General features: G+C 37.3%; 1 protein-coding gene across 1 annotated transcript; it reads left to right on the top strand.

Moving 5' to 3' along the window:
* Nucleotides 1–12,989: 12,989 nt before the first annotated feature.
* Nucleotides 12,990–16,839, top strand: LOC100994551 (cell adhesion molecule-related/down-regulated by oncogenes; the record flags this gene model as incomplete). Its single annotated transcript, XM_008959563.4, is given in 14 exon segments — nucleotides 12,990–13,250; nucleotides 13,252–13,297; nucleotides 13,300–13,773; nucleotides 13,776–14,179; nucleotides 14,181–14,303; nucleotides 14,305–15,463; nucleotides 15,466–15,559; nucleotides 15,561–15,921; nucleotides 15,923–16,215; nucleotides 16,217–16,425; nucleotides 16,428–16,460; nucleotides 16,463–16,570; nucleotides 16,573–16,661; nucleotides 16,663–16,839. Coding segments are annotated over 14 exon segments (3,831 nt in total), but the record flags the coding sequence as incomplete, so codon positions are not given.
* Nucleotides 16,840–20,030: the final 3,191 nt, after the last annotated feature.

Here is a 20,030-nt window from a genome sequence, read left to right as displayed (position 1 = left end):
TCTGGTTACTTTCTTAATGGGGAAAATCAGTCATATCTCATTACCTTTTACTTCATTTTACCTCCTGGATATATATTTATTGTATCATTTTTTAAAGTGTTGATAATGTACATTTGTCATTTCTATTTTATTTGAATAGATGTAATGTCTCTTATTATATTGTTTAGGATGCATGTTCTTTTAAATTGTTATCAAAGCGTACTAGAGGTGAAAGAATACATGAGCATGAAAACCCAGCTAACTGAGTCAAATTAAAGCACAGACAAGTTGCCTTCCAGATAGCCCTTATTCAAAACTCAGTGTCAGCCTAAAATTCTCTATTCCCTGCCTTCATCTGGATAAAACTTTCCCTTCACCAGTTCCCACCTTTCTGAACTAGACGAGGTCTCACATGTCAAGAATGGCTCATACATTTCCCCTGTAAAACTCCTAACAGAATTTGGGTCTTTTTTTCAAGTTTGTAAATTACAAAAAGGGAATGCCAATGATAGTTCTTCTCATTCATTATAGGAATAAGAAACAGTCTGATGATATGAGAGATATTCAAGAAATATGTAAATAATTAAATGAATAAACATGTAAAATTATTAAAATCAAAAGCTATAGAACCAACAAAAATATACTACAGTATAGCCATAATTAGCAAGACAGAACAGGCTGAGAAATATCATTACATAAAGGATACATAGATATGGTACCATGGTACTTAAGCCTTCTTGTTCAATTGAACCTTTATCATTTTGTAATGCTCTTCTTTATTGTTTTTGGTTTAAAGTCTTTTTTATCTTATGTAAGAATAGATGCTCCTGCATTTTTTTGTTTTTATTTGCATGGTAGATCTTTCTCCGTCCTTTACTTTGAGCCTTTGGATGTCATTATATATGAGATGGATCTCTCAAGACCAAATACACTTGGGTCTTGTCTTTTTATTCAGTTTGCCACTCTGTGCCTTTTAATTGTGGAGTTTAGATCATTTACATTTAGGATTTGTATTGATATGTGAGATTTTGATCCTGTCTTCATGCTGTCAGCTGGTTGTTTTGTAGAGTTGATTGTATAGTTGCTTTATAGTGTCTGTTAGCTATATGGTTTACTCAATATTTTGGTCTCTTTCAGCAGGAACGGAGCTTTCCGGTTGCATCTGTTTGGCCATCTTCCATTCTTTTTTAGCTGAGTGGTTTTTCATACCTTGTATACACCACGTTTTATTTATCCAAACACCAGATGATGTACATCTTAATTGTTCCCAATTTTAGCAACTGTGATTTATATTTCTGTTCAAATCAACCCACATATATTTCATTTATTGTGGGTAGTTACTTGGGGTGAAAGTACTGAATTATTTAGTGGATTTTTTTAATCATTTAAGAACTTGTCAAAATACTTCTTTAAAAAGTGACTGTACCATTTTACATTGCCACCAGCATCTTGATAAGAGTTCTAATTCCTCTACATCCTCACTGACATTTAGTATTTTCAACCTTTATTACATAAGCTTTTCTATTTTTTAGTGTATAGTAATAGCTTATTGTGGGTTAATTTGCATATATATTACTAGTGATTAATGGTGTTGAACATTTTTTTTTTTTTTGAGGGAGGATCTCCCTCTGTCAACCAGGCTGGAGTGCAATGGCAAGATCATAGCTCACTCTAACCTCAAACTCCTGGGCTCAAGGTATCCTGCCACCTCAGTCTTCCAAGTAGCTGGGACTACAGGCACACATCACTGCCCAGCTAATTTTTAAAATTGTCTGAGGAGATGTGGTCTCTCTGTGTTGCCCAGGCTGATCTTGAACCACTGGCCCCAAGTTATCCTCCTGTCTTGGCCTCCCAAAGTGCTGTAATTATAGACATGAGCCACCGCACCTGGCCTTGAGCATCTTTTACTATCGTTAGTTTCCATCCAAGTATCTTCTTTAGTGAATCATCTGCTCATTGTACAATGATTTCATTGGATAGTGTGTCTACTTGCTGAGTTGTAAGAGTTCTTTTTGATACAAATCCTTTATTACATATACGTTTTGCAAATATAATTTCTGCCAGTCTATGGCTTATATTTTAATTTTGTTGTCTCCTTGGAAGAACAACATTTTTAATTTTAATAAATCCAGTTTGCCATTTTCTAATGTTTCCTTTTTTGACACCACATATTAAGAAATACTTGTCTAACACAAGGTCACTAAATTTTTTTATATGACTACTTCTAGAAGTTTTATAATTTCAGCTTACATTTAGGTAGGTTAGTGATCCATTTTGAGTTAATTTTTATGTACAGTGTAATGTGGGTTTGAAGTTCATATTTTTTGCTCCTAAATTCCAAAAATTTAAACACTATTTGTGGAAAAGATTATCCTTGAATCTTTTGAATGATCTTACCACCTTTGTCAAAAATCAATTTACCATATATGTGTTATCTACTTCTGGACTCTAATTCTGTTTTATTGTTGTAGATATTTATTTTTCTCACCATACACTAATATACTTTCTTGATCCCTACAGACTTATAGCGCATTTGGATACAGATAATGTAAATCTCATTTTATTCTTTTTTGAAGAGTACTTTGGCAATTTTATAACTTTTATATTCCTCAGTACTTTCAACAACTTTATTGAGATATAATCTGTATACCATAAAATTCTCCCATGTAACATTCTCCCATATGTAACTTTCAAGGAATTTTAGTATATTTATTGTGTTCCGCAACTGTCACCATAATTTAGTTTTTGACATTATCATTACTCCAAAAGGATGCCTTGTGCTGGTTTACAATTAATTTCACCTTCTACCCTAGTACCAAGAAATCAATTACCTCTCTCTAATGTTCTGCCTCTGAATGTTCCATATATATGGAATTATACAATATGTAGTTTTTAGGTTGTCTTTTAACTTGGCATAATATTTCCAATATTTATCCATATTGTAATATAAATCAGTATTTCATTATTTATTATTTTTCTGATTAGCATTTCAATGTATGAATAGTTCACATTTTGATATTCATTAAAGAGTTTATCAAGACTTGGATTGTTTTACCTTTTTAGCTATTATAAATAATGCTATCATGTATATATGAGTTTAAGTCTTTGTATAAACATATTTTTATTTCTTTTAGGTAGATACTGAGTAAAGGGATTCCTGGATTTTCTGGTACATTTATGTTTATTTATTTATTTTTTTAGGAAAACAAACTTTTTCAAATTGGCTGTATTATTTTACATGTTTACCTAGAATGCATTAAAATTCCCATTTTTTCATGACCTTAACAACAAATACTATTGTCTATGTTTTTTATTATAGCTGTTGTATTGAGCTTATAGTGGCATGTAATTGTGCTTTTAATTAAAATAATCTCAATGACTATGATGTTGAGTATCTTTTTTGTACTTATTAGTTATATTAGAGATGTTCAATTCATGCACCATTTATAAAATAAATGTGAAATGTCTTAACTTACCTATTAAAAGATAAAAAGTATTTTTATAAGCTCAAATATAATTCCCAGCTATGTCCTGTATACAAAAAAAGACACCTAAAGCAAAATAATTCAGAAAGACTGCAAGTAAAGAGAAGGACAAAATTATGCTAGAAAGATGGAGACATTAAGAAAGAAGGATCTGAGAATCTGATAAGAACGTCAGTATAATTTAAATCAACAACTTTCAATGTGACAACTTAATGCTATCAAAATTTGCAATGAAAAATTAAACCTTATAAATAGCTATGTACCAAATGTATAGGAACCAAAATTGTAAAGTTAAAAGTTAAAATAGATGCTAGAAAACCTAGGTAGAAACATACTCAATATAGAAAATATTTATATAGGACTTTTAGTATCAAATAGATGAAGAAGCCATATACATATATATATGTATATATATATATGGAATCTTTATCTATATACATATATACACACACACATAAACACATATATATACTGTATAAAAGACTTTAAGATCATAATATAGATCTTGTGTGTATTTTAACACTGTGGAATTTACTATTTTCCTTTTGATTTAATTTATGATTATTTGGTTTACAGAATATTCTATATTATTTAAAAAATTGTATTTTCTATGATCAGGATAAATAATTACACATACACACAGATAGATGAAACAGTTCTGATTAAGCCTCCGTTATAGGCAGACTCTGTATCTCTGGGACTTGTAAATGGGACTTTCTCAGTGATCTTGCTCTGCCTTCGGTTCTAGGTCTTAATCTAACACATATTTATGCTATTTCCCATCTTTTAATTTCTTGTTCCCGTCTATGAGCTGGAATAAATTTTTACCAGTACCTTAAAGGAAGCTATGTTTCTCGATCCTCCTGCAGTGGTTTAGACTTCTGTTATATTGAGGAGATAGGGAAGAAGAGATAGGGAAGGTCCAGGTCTTTGTGTGTGACATAATCTTTAGATACATTGAAAGAGGTAAAGAAAAAAGTGGGGTAAAAGAAGAAAAATCTTTAGATAGAATAGAACTTGTCTGTTGTCAATATTTAATATTCTTCAATATTAAGTATTCTTTAAGAATAAGTTTTGTCCAGATTCGTTTCTTAAAGTGATGTTTGATATTCTTTCATTTTGTTGCATGTAGTGAGAGTTCATTATTTTTTTTTGTTTCATAAAATTTATTTGCATGAATATATCACAACTTATTTAGGCATTCTACTGGAGATAAATGTTTTAATTTAAATTTTGGTATACTATGAACAGTAATGGTATGAAGAATGTTGTACTGTTGTACACATATTTTAATTAACATATGAGTGCAGCCTGTAATTCCAGTACTTTGGAAGGCCGAGACGGGCAGATTGCTTGAGCCCAGGGATTTGAGACCAGCTTGGGTAACATAGTGGGACCCCATTTCTACAAAAAAAAAAGATAATGTATTTATGTAGGATGTATATTTAGGAGTGGATTAGTGGGTCATAAGGAATACTTTATGTAGATTTCCCAAAATGTTTTCAAAGTGGTTGTATAAATTTACATTCCCCCGTGTATGACTGGAATTTCATTCATTCTGCATCTTTGTCAACACATAGTAATAAATCTCTTGGTAAATTCTGGTCGCTCTTCTGGGCAATTAGTGGTTCATCTTGTGATTTTAATTTGCCTTAATCTAATGATTAATAAGCACTTTTTCACATAGAATAGCAATATGCTATGCATCATGAGTGATGATTTTCATAAAATGAATAAATAATATATACAAGCACATTTTGAAAAGTATAAATTACAGGTACAGGCCACCTGTAATCCCAGCACTTTGGGAGGCCAAGGCAGGCAGATCACTTGAGGCCAAGAGTTTGAGACCAGCCTGGCCAACATGGTGAAACCCTGTCTCTACTAAAAATACGAAAAGAAATTAGCCAGGCATGGTGGTGCTCACCTGTAATCCCAGCTACCAGGGAGGCTGAGGCCTGATAATCACTTGAATCCAGAAGGCAGAGGTTCCAGTGAGCCGAGATTGTGCAACTACACTCCAGCCTCCAACAGAGCAGGACTCTATTTCAATAAAATAAAATAAAATAAAAGCATAAGATGTCCAAATACGTCCAATAGTATCATAGTAAATGTGCTTTCATTAAATTAGAAGGAACTTAATCAGATATAACCCATGCATCTTATTTGAGAAGACACACACACCAGAAGGGCTCCTTCAGCTACTTCTGTTACTCCATATATGGATAATTTCCTGATTTGTTTCTGGTCAGAAATGACTACAGTAAAAGACAGGCCTGACAAAGAGAAGGAGTGCTATATAAAAGGGAACTGAACAATATTAACAAAGTTCACAGTTCCCTTTCCATTAACTAGAAATTCTTCTGACTGAAAGACCATGGCACATAATGAAATAAAAGTGAGGAAGTGGTAAATAGATTGTAGTGAAAGTTCTCTTTAACAATCTAAGGAGAGAATCTCTCCACGTCATTTATCTCATTATCCCTATTCTTCCCTTTCCAGTAATAATTACAGACACCAAGAGCCCAATTTCAAGAATCTCTCATCTCCAAGTAATGTCTGCCAAAAGTGAGAGTCTGAGTTCTCATTCAAGAAAACACTTAGATCTTGGAGCTGTACATGGTAGATCTTGAGGATCACGTCCAACACTCATGCTTCTCAAATCTCCAAGTAGGAGGATATGGCTATTAGCTTTGTCAGGATACAGAGTAATAGTCATTGCAAAAAGAAAAAAGATACATGCATACATATACATACATGAGTAATGGGATCTTATCTCACCAGAAAAGCATATAAAGTGTATTTTTTCCCAAGGTATTATATAACTGAGCAATATGAGGTCAAGAGGCCAATGACAATTCTGTTTAAATTGTTTAATAAAGTAGAGGATTACTAATATATGTGCAGAACAAACAAATCTCTAACCACAGACATTAACCATTTCCTGAAAATTCAAATAACAAAAATCAAATATAAGACTAATGTATTTGAGTTCAACTTTCATAACAAAATGCCCTATAAATTATCTGTCATTAACTCCCTTCAGCTATCAGAGATGGCTGAAAACATTTGTTAGTTCTAAATAATAATTTCCAGGAAAACATTTCTTACTTCAAAATAACAACATCATTTGCCAAGGATGTCAGAATTTTCCATTTATTCAAGATCTTCCCTAGAAAACAAAAGGAAGTCCACACATGTTATTTTTTGAAGTGAATATATATATAAGCATTTTAGAGGTATTATTTATAAATAATTTTCTTAAAATTCTAGTCTGTCTGACTCTCTGCATTCACACTGGGCTACCCTGAATTTTCTGATTTAACATTAGCTGTTCATACCGTAAGTTAAATTTTTTTTTGCTTCCTTGCTTAGTTTTTATTTTAGTTTTTTAAAAACAACTTTTATTTATTCAAATTTTATATCATATGAATAATATATGCCATATATTGTAAAAATAATATAAAGAACAGCACACCAGTACAAAAGACAACCCCAAAAATCTACTCTTAGCAATTGAAAATTAAATACACTGAATAAATGTACAATTTTACATGTAACATTGAATAATTTACCTGAACTCTGAACATTGCACCATTTATTCCTTTTTTCCCTTACTTTGTCATTCTGTTTGCCTATTATGTAAGTCACTGATTGTGAGCCTAGATCTATTTAAGTTTCATACTGATTCATTCTGCATCTTGCCAATATGATTACAAGGATGTATGCAATTATAAAAAGTCTGCAAGGTCAAAATGATGTAATAATTTCTGAAAATAAATTCAATAATTAAAGTAAAAAGATTATCCATATGATTTCACAAAAAAATACTAGATTATGAGCATATTGCTAATGGGCTGCCCCTTACATAGAAAGCAGTTGAGCTTTTTAATCAGTCTAGAAATCAGCCCTGCTCTGAGATCTGAGTTCACAGCCTAGGGCACTTGCAGCTATACTGCCTCACTTTTATAAGGAAAAATTTGCAGTTAACATTTATACAGCTACAAAAAAAGTCACTAGTATTATGTATTTAAGATGCTTCAACAAAATCTTATTTTATTTCACAATTTGAAAACTACAATATCATTACTTTGTTTTTCCCAGATTAATTCCTATTTGTGGCTCCTAAATTTTCAAATCAAATGAATATTCTCAGTCAGAATTGAGTCTATTCTTTACTTCCAATAACCAGTAATTTTTAAAGACCCTGACTCTCTTATATCTTGAGAATATTCAGGAATAAAAGGCTAGTATACAGTTTTTACCAGACTCCATTGCAATGCTCCCTGTGTGGAACAATGGGATTTTTTTCAGGGCTAGTAGTTTATGTTGTTTGTTTGCCAATGTGGAGGCTGTGAGATTGGTTTATAGAGCTGCCCTTGGGACCACATTTTTCTCACACGTATAGGGTCTCTTTCATCTATTCTAGCTGTCAATTGTAACATATAGGAGTAACTCACTAGGTTTTTCACTCCAGGGAGACTCCTTCTCTCCTTTTCTATTCTGGCATCCACTATTCCTGCATTCACTAAAGTAATTGTCTCTGTTAACACTTAAAAAAACTTAGCACCTTCACATATGCATAGGATTTTTAGAACTAAAAAATTAACCTGGAATAGATTATTAGGATTCTTCTTTTTTTTTTTTTTTTTTTTTTTTTTTGCAACTTTTCTTTTAAACCATGCCAAATAAAATTACTGAATACCGGAAACATTTCTATATCAGAGGAAGGGAAAAATAGATTCATAAAAAATTGAGTTAACATTTTAATAATGTGTGAGCTCATTTCAGTAGCTGTTGTGAAAACTCTGAAAGTGCACTGCTGGAATCAGGGACAGACTCAACTGTACATTATGTCTCCAAAAGCCAGTGAAGGCAAAAACAGGAGGCTTAGTGGTCTTCACAGGACATCTCTTTCACTAAGTCCTGTCAAAGAACTTGAGACAATTTTGAAAAATAGTCTTTCCTCAGTTTCCTCATACTTGAGAAGTCATTGCCTATTTTCTTTACAATAGAGACTCCCAATTGAGCAGATTGACAGAGGGGAAACCTCTGAAGAAGTCTCATTTCTAAGGATCTTCTCAGAGTGAGTGGGGTGGAAGGAGATCTGGGAAGCCAATGTGCTCTGTTATAAACACGAATGAGTTGTCCAAAAATTCCCAAGGTGTCATTCTTAAGTATATCTGACCCAAAGATGACCACGATACAAATCTAGTGATAACAGTTAAAGAGAAAATAGAGGAGGAAGGCAGTTAGTTAGCTAGAATCTCAAGCTTTTCTCATATTTCTATGACCAAAATATTAACCTAAATATCATTTTATGGATTTACAAGAAACTAAATAATTTTTTTTTCATTTAAATGGCCAGTTTTCCTTCGGCCTTCTACATTCACCAATTCACAAAGTTCATTTGTTCATGGATAAAGTATAAGTAAGCTGCACGAATTCTAGATAATTTTTTGAGGGGAAACAATAAAGCAGCCACAGTTATAGAAGTATGTTTTCGGAAACAAATAATGAAAGTTGGAGGGAATGTAGATTTCATCTGAGAGAAATAATTTCCATGCATGTGAATGTTCAACACCTTGACACCCTAAATCTCCTTTCTCACTTGAGCAAGTCCGTATCTGGCTTGTGGCGCATTTCCTTTTTAAGATCCCCCCTCTTATGAGCCATTCTGGTCTTATAAACCAGAGCTACATAAACATATACATATACACATATGTATACACACACATATATGTGTGTGTGTGTATATATATATATATGAAGTTACTGAAAATTCTTCTTGCCCTCTATTTTCAGTCTTTCTAAATTATGTTGTCTGTCCTCATGGAGAAATAGAGGCATCTTCTAAAACTAAACACTGATTGTTTTTCTCCTTACATTCATATAATTCTGCAGTGGTATTGGGTTAGCCAGAATATAAACCCATTTATCCATCTATTATTGAATCTTACTGATACTTCCTTGCTATCTTGCTTGTTATCTTCCTTGCTATACTTCAGGCTTATTTGCCAATTGTCAGAATCCATAAAACCTTATTTCCTTTTTTCTCTGCACCAAGAAAAGCTATTATCCACCCTACTTAATAAATTCTTGATGAAGTGCATGTTAAATGAGCCACCAAGAAGAAAAAAATAATTGCCTATTGAAGAAAAAAATAATTGCTTATTCCTGTCTTGCAACCCATCTTTTTGGAGAGGTAGGACAGCTGGTCCTTAAGAGATGGGTTTTGAAGTTAAATTGGCTGGATTGGAGTTCATTATGGACTCCTATTTCCAAGATTAGACATCTCTAATTTTTGTAATTACTTTTGTGCCGATAGGATATTTTTAAATTTTCCTGTAATGTTATTGGATTTCCTTTTTGTTTGTTTTTGTTTCCCCACCTGTCCCCCACCCCACTCTTTCTCTTTTTCCTCCTTCCTAGTATGACTGTAGAGCAGCGGTCCTTAACCTTTTTCGCACCAGGGACTGGTTTCCTGGGAAGCGGTAAGGGGGATGGTTTCGGGATGAAAGTGTTTCACCTCAGATCATCACGGGTTAGATTCTCAGAAAGAGAACGTCGCCTAGATCCAATGCATGCGCAGTTCTCAATAGAGTTCCAGCTCCTGTGAGAATCTAATGTCACTGCTGATCTGACAGGAGGTGGAGCTCAGATGGTAATGCTTGCTCACCTACTGCTTAGCTACTGCTGTGCTACCGGGTTCCTAACAGGCCAAGGGTTTGAGGACCCCTTGTTGAATAGGGTGTCCTTTCCCCACTTTATATTTTTGTTTGCTTTGTCAAAGGTCAGTTGATGTAGAGAATGCTGGGTTTGGCTGGTCTTTCAGCTTCTCTCATACAGCCCTAGGCATTTCTGTCTACAGGTTTTTTTATTGGGCTGTACGGTTCGACCTACAAGCCAGTAAATGGTGCTTATGTGTTAGAGCTGGTTTTGACCAACATGGCTGGGTTTATACTTGACCCTTGTTTACTAGGAGAAGCCCCAGGCAATGGGCTGATTCGTGGAGTACACAACGTTCCCGGCTCCCTCCTCAGCTCTGGGGGCAGCTGGGGCAAGATGGGCAGGGCCATACTGGGCAGGTTCACCTACAAGTCCCCCAGTGGCAGGCACAAGCACAAGTACCTAAGGAGAATCCAATGGGTGGCCACCTAGTGCCCATGGAAAGTGGTTTTTCAGAAACAATTCTTGAGGCTAAATCTAATGGCAGAAGTAAATCCAAAAATTAGAAGAAATTTGGAGGAGATAATGAAACTTTGAATTAAGAAAGAAGAAATTAGAAATGTGAAGGACAAAATATACCTGACAGACATTTAAAGTTTAATCACTTAATAACACTGTGTAGGGCCTGATAGGGTGTAGAGGTTGAGGAATAAAACAGCATCTAAACTAAATCTTAGTTTTCCAGTATGGATAAGGAGGTAAGTAGTCATACCGATTCCTGAAACCAGGAAGACAAGATGAGAATAACTTTTCAAGAACAAAACCTGATGGGTTCTTTTGGATGTGAGGAACTTGAAGTGGCTATAATTTATATTAAGAGCCTGGGTAATATCTAGGTGGCTTTATGAATGTGCAACTCGGAAAAGAAAATAGAGCAAGAAATAAGGATTTGGAAGTCCTAAGAATAAATTGCCTCTTAAAATCTGGACATATATAAGAAAAAAAAAGGAATTCAAACAATATTTAGTAAAGTGAAAATGACCTGTTTTTATTTTAATTTGTTGACTATAACATTCTATGTTATATTATTCTGTACTTTCTGGAGGTGACTAAAGAAAATGACTTTTGAAATAAGTTCATAAAATGTAAAGTCAGCTGAGGTGGAAAACTCACAGTAGTGTTGGCCTGAATTAATTGAAAAGTTTCTAATATGTCTTTCTTATAATCTCCAGGGTTTTCTCTTAGCTAACAGAATGTTTAGTATATATTAACTTTATGAGAGTTAAATCTCCCAAATATAAAACGTTAGCTAACCATGTGTGGGTATTGATTATATTAGTGAGATTAGCTTAGTCTGCCAAAGAATGATATGCAGAGTAATGAAGAAATTATATAAAGCTATCTTAATAGTGAAAATAAATCTATTAGTCTTGTATCAGTCAGGGTTCAACTGGAGAAGCAGAACCAGTAGGAGGGCGGGAGGGAGAATAAAGAAAATAATGACATATTACTACGGAGACTGACTACGCAAGTTGGAGATCAATAAGGCAGTCGTTTTGGGGAAACAAACAAAAAAACAAACAAAAACTGGAGCAGGCAGAAATGTAACTGGCACCATTGGATCCAATTATCCCATTACTGAGTATATACTCAAAAGAAAATAAATTATTCTACCAAAACGACACATGCACTCCTATGTTCATGGCTGCACTATTCACAATAACAAAGACATAATCAACCTAGGTGCCCATCAATTACACACTGTGTAAGTAAAATGTGGTACTTATACACCATGGAATACTACACAGCCATAAAAAAGAATGAAATCATGTCCTTTACAGAAATGTGGATGGAGCTGGAGGCTGTAATCCTAAGCCAATTAATGCAGCATCAGAAAACCAAATGCTGTATATTCTTACTTATATGCGGGAGCTAAGCACTGAACACATATAGGCATCAATATGGGAAAAACAGACTCTGGACTACTTGAGGGTCGAGGGAGAGGGATGGGTTAAAAAACTACCTATTGAGGGCCATCTCTACAGCCTGCCCCGTCCGTCTCTCTCCGAGTCGCTCCTCCTGCTGCTCTCCTGCTCCTGGCAGGCCTTGTGCCCACCGGGTTACCTGCCCTCAAGCCTCCGCCCAGAGAAGCACAGCTGCAGGGGCGCGTCCTGTCACTCCGCCCCGCCAGCTACCCTCCCCTGAGCCCGGGTGCCCGGCTTAGGCCGCTCCGTGTGAGGAGACCTGGGACCCGGCACCCTCCGGGTCCTACCCAGTGCTTCTGCCCTGGCGTGCGACACCCTCCTCTGCCCTGTGCGGGGCCTGGAGGGGCCCCTTCAGATCGCAGCCGTCACCACAGCTGCTGCCGCCCGCGGAAGAGCATGACATAGGGGTGGCTTTCCCAGCTGGCTGCCACGCAGGAGCTCTAGATGCTTAGCCCTCTCTGTGGAGAGATCTAAAATCAAGGCATGACTTAACAACTTACCTTGTAAGAGAAAAGCTCAACTCAAAGGCAGATTGCTAGTCCGGACTTTATTACAGGCAGGACTGCGATGATGTTTATAGCACTGAAGTGAGTTCCAGGCTAAGTACAGAAAGTGGCTTCTCTGCTTTTCCTCCCCAGCAGAAGTCTATACACCTTGCAGACTTGAATCACTGAAGATGTAAGCCAGCTGTTACTCTTAATATTGGGAGACCCCTGTGGACAGCATGAAGACTGTCCGTTATCAGAGTCTTTCGTGAGCACGAAGGAGTCAAGATTAAAGAATGTGTTTGTTTACCCTGGACTGCATTACTATGGAAAATGAACCAAGGCCTGGGTTTGGGTATGGAAGTCAGTCCTGCCTGTTTCTGTAATCTGGCGCTCTGCATCCAGGTCTTGGCCCTTTATGGACACTACTGTATGTTACTCTGATGATTCTCTGCTTTTCTGTGAGTTCGGACGTGGCACCTTATTTCATTTTTGAGTAACTCTCTGCCGTCCAGAAACTTAGTGGACCTGTAGAACTATATTGTTCCGCTAAACCTGTGACCACTCATATCTCATGGTTACATAATGGAAAAAAATAGGATAGAAACATGGAATATATTAAGAATCATCAGGGGACTTTGACAATTTCTTTCTCTTAAAGCCTCCCTTTTGGGTTACTACCAATGCATTTCCAATAGGTTGATGTTGTTGTAAGTGGCCCTGTAACAGTATCCACAGCAGTTCTTGGTGATTTTGGTTCATCCACAAAGCATGTTATTACAGCAGAAGAAAAAAGTGCTGGTTTCATTGGCTGCAGGGTGCCAGAGAGTAACCCCAAAGCTGAGGTGTGTGCTAAAATCCAGGGGAAGTGGCTGAAACATTCCACAAAGAATTACTTAATCCTTCCATCAGGACATCTTTACATTTTGAATGTATCCTTACAGGACAAGGGATCATACAAATATGTGGCTTATAATCCTGTCATACATGAATTAAAAGTTGAACCCATTGGCCAAAAGCTCCTTATAAGTCACCTTTCTTCAGATGATTTTGACATTCTTCTTCCTGCTTGTTCACAGGTATTAGTTGTTTTTTCACGTATTCCTCTAACCTTGGAGTGTGTGGTTAGTGGGGTCCTGGATCCTCAAGTGTATTGGCTAAAGGACAGGGAATATTGCTCCAGGAAGCAACTGGAAGAAGGTTATATTCTCATGTTGCGACAGATAGCATTGACCCAGTAGACTCTGGAAACTATTCCCGCATGGTGGGAAACAAGACTGGAGATGTAAAATATGTGACATACATGGTTAATGTGCTTGAATATGCTTCCATTTATAAAGGACTACAGGATCAGTCTCTGGGTGCCACAGCACATTTTACCTGTCATATTCATGGAAACCCAGCCGCCAACCATACTTGGTTTTATATTGCACAGCCTATTCATCCTTCCCCATGACATCTAACTGCAGGAAATTGACTGAAAGTCAGTGGGGTTATCATGGAAGATACTGGGCTGTATCAGTGTTTAACAGATAATGGGACTGGATTTATGCAGTCTACTGGAAGACTTGAAATTGGAAAAAGACAATGGATTCAAGCCAGTTATAATCATGGCACCAATAAGTGCAAAGGTGGTATGTGGAGTCTTTGTCACTGTGTCCTGCAATGCCACTGGGCTGCCAGTTCCAGTCATTCCTTGGTTATGACAGCTATGGATTAATAGCCAGCCATCTGTCTTAAGTCCTTAGATCTAAGTCCCCAAAGTCACACTTATCAAGACCTGGAATCTTGGACCTGAAGCCTATCTACTTCATCATGTCCCAAGTTGGCTCTAGCTGTCTCCATATTCAGGATGTGACTCAGAAACATGTGGGGAAACACATATAGGAAGCTGCAGATGGACACAGTACCATGCAGGGAGAAGCATCTCTCATGGTTGTTCCTTTTGAAACAAATACAAAAGTGGAAACAGTCACACTTTCTGCTGCTACTCAGAATGATGAAAGAAATAAAAGAGATGGTTCAGAAACTGGATTGAGCTCATGTCCAGTTAAGGTACATCCCAGTGCAGTGGAATCAGCATCAGAGAAAAATGTTAATGGCATCACTGTTCCTGACGCCCCCATCATACTGATCCCTTGACAGACCCACACACCAGATACGTACAACCTGGTGTGGAGGGCAGGCAGGAATGGTGGGCTATCCATTAACGTGTATTTTATGAAATATCAAAAGATGAACAATGGGATTGGTTTGGTAGGAATTGGGCATACGGTTCGAGTCCCAGGTAGTGAAAATAAGCTCCATTTAGCTGAACTAGGGCCGTCTAGTCTTCACAAAGTCTTGATAGTAGCAAGAAGTGGAGCAGGTGAAGGACAAACTGCCATGCTTACCTTCTGAAACAGCAAAGAAAAAAGAGCATTGACAAAAAACACCCAGGCATCCTGTCCACCCATGGGCATCCATAAGTATCCTGTTGTTTCAGAAGCTGCAAATAATTTTGGAGTGGTACTTACAGATTCTTGAAGGCACAGCGAAGTTCCAGAGGCACCAAATGGCCCTACTATCTCCAATGCATCAGAGACATTGGTCTATGTCACTCAGATTCTTCTGGAAAATTGGGTTTCTCCAATCGCTGCTTTCAAAGTTGAATATGAAAGGATGAGGACCAGTGATTGGCTGGTGGCAGCTGAAGATATCCTTGCTTCCAAAATTTCCATTGAAGTTCGTAGCTTAGAACTGAGTTCAACATACAAATTGAAAGTCATTGCTATCAATCATTAGGAAGGGAGTTTTAAGAGTGCAGAATCTTGTCCTTATCAGGTGGCTGGCTTCCCCAGTCATTTTTTCAGCCATCCAATAATGGAACTCACATTGCCTACACAGAGGCTGTCAGTGTTGCCCAGATAGTGCTAAAGTGGACATACATTCCATGAAGTAGCAATAACACTTCCATTCTTTTATATCTATTACTGACCATCAGATAGTGACAATGACAGTGATTACAAGAGGGATGTAGTAGAAGGTTCAAAGGAGTGGCACATGATTGGCCATCTGCTGTCAGAAACTTCCTATGGCATTAAAATGCAGTGCTTCAGTGAAGGAGAAGAAAGTGAGTTTATCAATGTGGTGATCTGCGAGAGTAAAGTAAAACGTGTTCCTGGAGCTTCTGAGTATCCTAAAGGCTTGAGTATCCCTCTGAATTATTCAGGAAGTGAAGGAAATGTGAGGCCAGCAACCAGCCCTGCCAGAAGCAGTGACATGTTATATCTGATCCTTGGCTGTATGCTGGGTGTCATGGTCCTTATTTTTGTGGCTTTTTATTGCAATGTGCCTGTGGAAGAATCACCCACAGAATATCATAGAGAAATATGACCCACTGGGTTATCTCTACCAGGGATCAGATATTAATGGGCAGATGGTGGAATACACCACTCTCTCAGGAGCAAATGAGATAAATGGAAATGTTCATGGAGGCTTCCTGAGCCATGGCAGTCTCAGCAGTGGCTCTTCCCACCTTCACCATAAGGTCTCCAATGGAGTCAATGCAACTGTGAATGGGAGCTTAAATGGAGGACTTTACTCTGGGCACACTAACTCTCTAACCAGGATATGTGAATTTTGAACAGCCTCATCATCTAGTGAATGGTGGTGGAATGTACATAGCGGTGCCTCAGATTGACCCTCTGGAATGTGTTAACTGTCAAAATTGTTGAAACAACAATAGCTGTTTCATCAAAACCAACAGCACTTTCAGCAGTAGCCCTTTTCCTGTGGACTCTAGGGTGGCACTTTGTCCTCAGTATGGTGTGGGAATCAGGCCCTCAGTCAAATGAAGATGCCCATATGCCTGGCTTCTGCATCCCCGATTGTGGCCAGTTGCCTCACGAGAGCATCAAGAACAATGTGGAACCAATCTCTACTCAGCATACTTGCTGTCAGGATAATAGAAACAATGTCAGCTCTAATACACAGAAGATCCAGAAGAGTTCAGCAGAGGAGACAGCTGTGTCTCTTCAGAAATGGAGAGCAACATTTTACATTGGAATCCTCTTATTTTTGCCACCTATCTCAGAGGACTGTGCTGAAAAGACAACATGGCCTCCGCCTGGTGTTCCTTTAGACAGCCCCTCAGAGGTCCTCCAGCAGCCCCAGGAAACTGGAGGATGTGCAAAAAACCAGTCATGTTCTGACTTCAAGTCTGTAACCAACTGCACAAAACAGGCCTGTGAATGAACTATGTGAAGGACTTTAATTCCAATTAGAGAAAATCATTATTTATTTCTTTGTAGTATAATGTCATATGAATGCATCTTGAAATGTGTGCCCTTTTATATTATTTATGCCTTAAAAGTTTTCTTACCCATTCCTTTCTTCCTCTCAGAAAGAAACAACCTTGTTTTGCATAGCCTTCAATCACCTGGAGGGCAGAGGGATCATTCCATGTTTTCTAACAACCTTAGTGGCAGTAAGAACTCTTCATGCAAACGATTCCATCTCTTGGCTGCTTCAGCTCAGAGGAAATGCAGGGGCCAACTGAAGGTTGCCACCAGTCAGGTTTTCAGATGGAAAATTGTCTTTTAATAGCGTATTATCAGACTTTCTGAGAACACTTTGAAGTCAACCACGGTTTTGACCCAGTGTTTATAATAGCAGACCTGGCTGATGAATTTTATAAGAGTGCCTTCCACCAAAGTGGTAATGTGACTGGATGACTTTCTCTCTATCTGCAGGTGGGCACAATTGATGTTCAGTCTTCTAGTCACTAGTCATAAGCAGTGTCGTGGACATGGACATGGTGGAGTGTAAGATGTAGTTGAATGATTGCAGTATGCAGAAAAGGAACCAAGGCCAGAGAGACAAATAATGCCTTAATGTCCCACTGCTTTAAAATTACATTAATTTATAAAATGGCCAGTATGGGGCTCTTTTTTACTGTTTCTAAGAGTAGCAACAAAATAAGATTTTAAGTGGTGGCTTGAAAAGAAAGATACAGATTTTCAGAAGAAAGAAAGGGAAGGGCTGTGGGAAGCTTGTCTTGGAGGGAGCTCTTCGGTCTGTTCCATGAGCCTAGGAGCATGCTCCTGGTGTCACACTGCCAGAAACCAGTCATCCTTTCACTTCCCATGGGGGCAACAGCCTGAAGGTGTGAGTGTCAGAATATACCTACTTTGGAAGAAAAGCGTTTTTTTTTCTTCTGAAGTTTCCTGCCATTTTTTTCAGAATGTCATCCTTGTAAATAGGCACCTAAAGCATTGGTCAGCAGAGCTCCTGACCACTGCTGCCTCTGCATGACAAGGACATTTGCAGCTGCCTTTGGAAGGCTCTTCTCCACATTAATAAATAACAATAATATGTTTTTTAAAAACTACCTATTGGGTACTATGCTGACTACCAAGGTGACAGGATCTGTATTCAAACATCAGCCTCATGCAATACTCCCATGTAACAAATATGCACATGTACCCCCTGCATCTAAAATAAAAGTTGAAATTAAAAAATATATATTGTATAAAATTATCTGCAAGTCACTCATGCAGAAAGCACCTTGGTTTATACTTCACTAGAATATATATATATATATACACATATATATATATTTACTTCATGGATAAAATAATAGTGCTTGGAAAATTAGCTTACTAATTAAAAAATATACACAAATGACTACTTTGAAATATATATATACGCACACATATATATATACACATATATACACACACATATATTACATATACACACACACATATATACATATATATACACACACACACACACACATATATGTGTGTATATATATATATAACCTTCATGTGAGAGTAGCTATGCTTTTGGCTTCTGAGGTGAACATATTCATGATGATAAATATTTACCATAAATTCAGTTAAACATTAAACTCAGCAATATCCATATCTATTTATCTCTATTTCTACCTAAATCTGTATTTCAAAAGTTGTGTCTAAACCTCCTAGTTAGATTTTTATCCTTTGTCATTCCATGTGTGTGGCTTGGAGACAGCTTTCACTGGTCAGGAAGTTTACAGTTACATCCCGCATTCAGTGGACTAACAGCTCAGAGGTCCTCTCTCTGGTTACTGCTAAGACAGTACATTGTCAGGCTTCCAGATCACCGGAGATGAATGTGATTTTGTTTTTAAATCTGGCTTCTAGGAGCCACTCCCTGGAATAGAATAATTTATTGTTCACCCAGTGTTCACTCAGAATTTGTGCTTTAGCTCTTTAGCCAGGAGGGCTAAAGGCTCTTTGCTGATGAATCAGTGGTTAGCTTGGGGAGTGCTTACAAATTTGTCCACATTCCACCTTGATTGCTCTTGAGCAGGTGTAGTCTAGCACAGATACATAGCCTTCCAGATCTCCAGAAATTAGTGATCCTAAAACACCTTTTCTTGGCTTTCTCCTTGCCTGGTTTTCTTTGGTAAACTTTGGGCTGTCTGCCAGAAGTTTATTTGTTGCTACAAAGCATGCTAAAGATTCCAAGCTCCTCTTTAATGTTCCTAACCAAGATCTCCATTGTTTTTGACAATGCCCTTGGGAATGTACCTTTTCATGACTGATTCAAAATCAATCATTACTGTGAGGCATTGAGCAAATCTCTCAGTTTTTCTGGCCTGTCAGTCCTCCTAGATTAATCTCTACATCACTGCAAAGGAGTTGACAGTGGCTTCTCTAGCACTCACACATGCCCTACAAGTCTGCCCTGGGGTAGGTAGGGGGATGGTGTCCCCCAGTGTTTCGTCTTATCCCTTGAGGGACGGAAGATACAGCCAGCGGGAAACTTGGGCATAGCAACCCTAGACCTCCTGTTCCAGGGTGGAGATTCTACCCTATCAGTGGAGGTTGTATGTGCATTTTCTAATCCAGTCCTCACAATTATAAGAGAAACATATTTCTCTCATAAACTTATAAGAACTTCCAATTAAACTAAAGCTTAAATTATTGGCCATATTTAGGCCAAGCATGGTGGCTTATGCCTATAATTCCAGAACTTTGAGAGGCTGAGGTGGGAGGACCACTTTTTCTTATAATTGTGAGGACAGAATGAGATAATGAACTTAAAGTTTGATTATCCACTGCCTGTACCTAGTATTCCTTCTATTAATGCTAGTGATTTTTTATAAATGAATTTTTATATTTTCATGAATTATTCTTAAACTTTAAGAACTAGTCTTATGACGGTGCAATCATAAAGTAATTCATATTCAAGAACACATTTTAAGACACAGATTATTTTTATAATGAAAGAGAGTGAAACACAAATAATTTAAACTTCAGTTTAATTGGCTGAATTTAGGCCTGGCACGGTGGCTTGTGCCTATAGTCCCAGCAATTTTAGAGGTTAAGGTAGGAGGATCTCTTGAGCCCAGGAGTTTGAGACAAGCCTGGGCAACAGAGTGAGACCCTGTTTCT

Source organism: Pan paniscus, chromosome 9, assembly GCF_029289425.2.
Source record: "Pan paniscus chromosome 9, NHGRI_mPanPan1-v2.0_pri, whole genome shotgun sequence".
NCBI lineage: Eukaryota > Metazoa > Chordata > Mammalia > Primates > Hominidae > Pan > Pan paniscus.
This window is presented reverse-complemented; position numbering and strand designations above follow the sequence as displayed.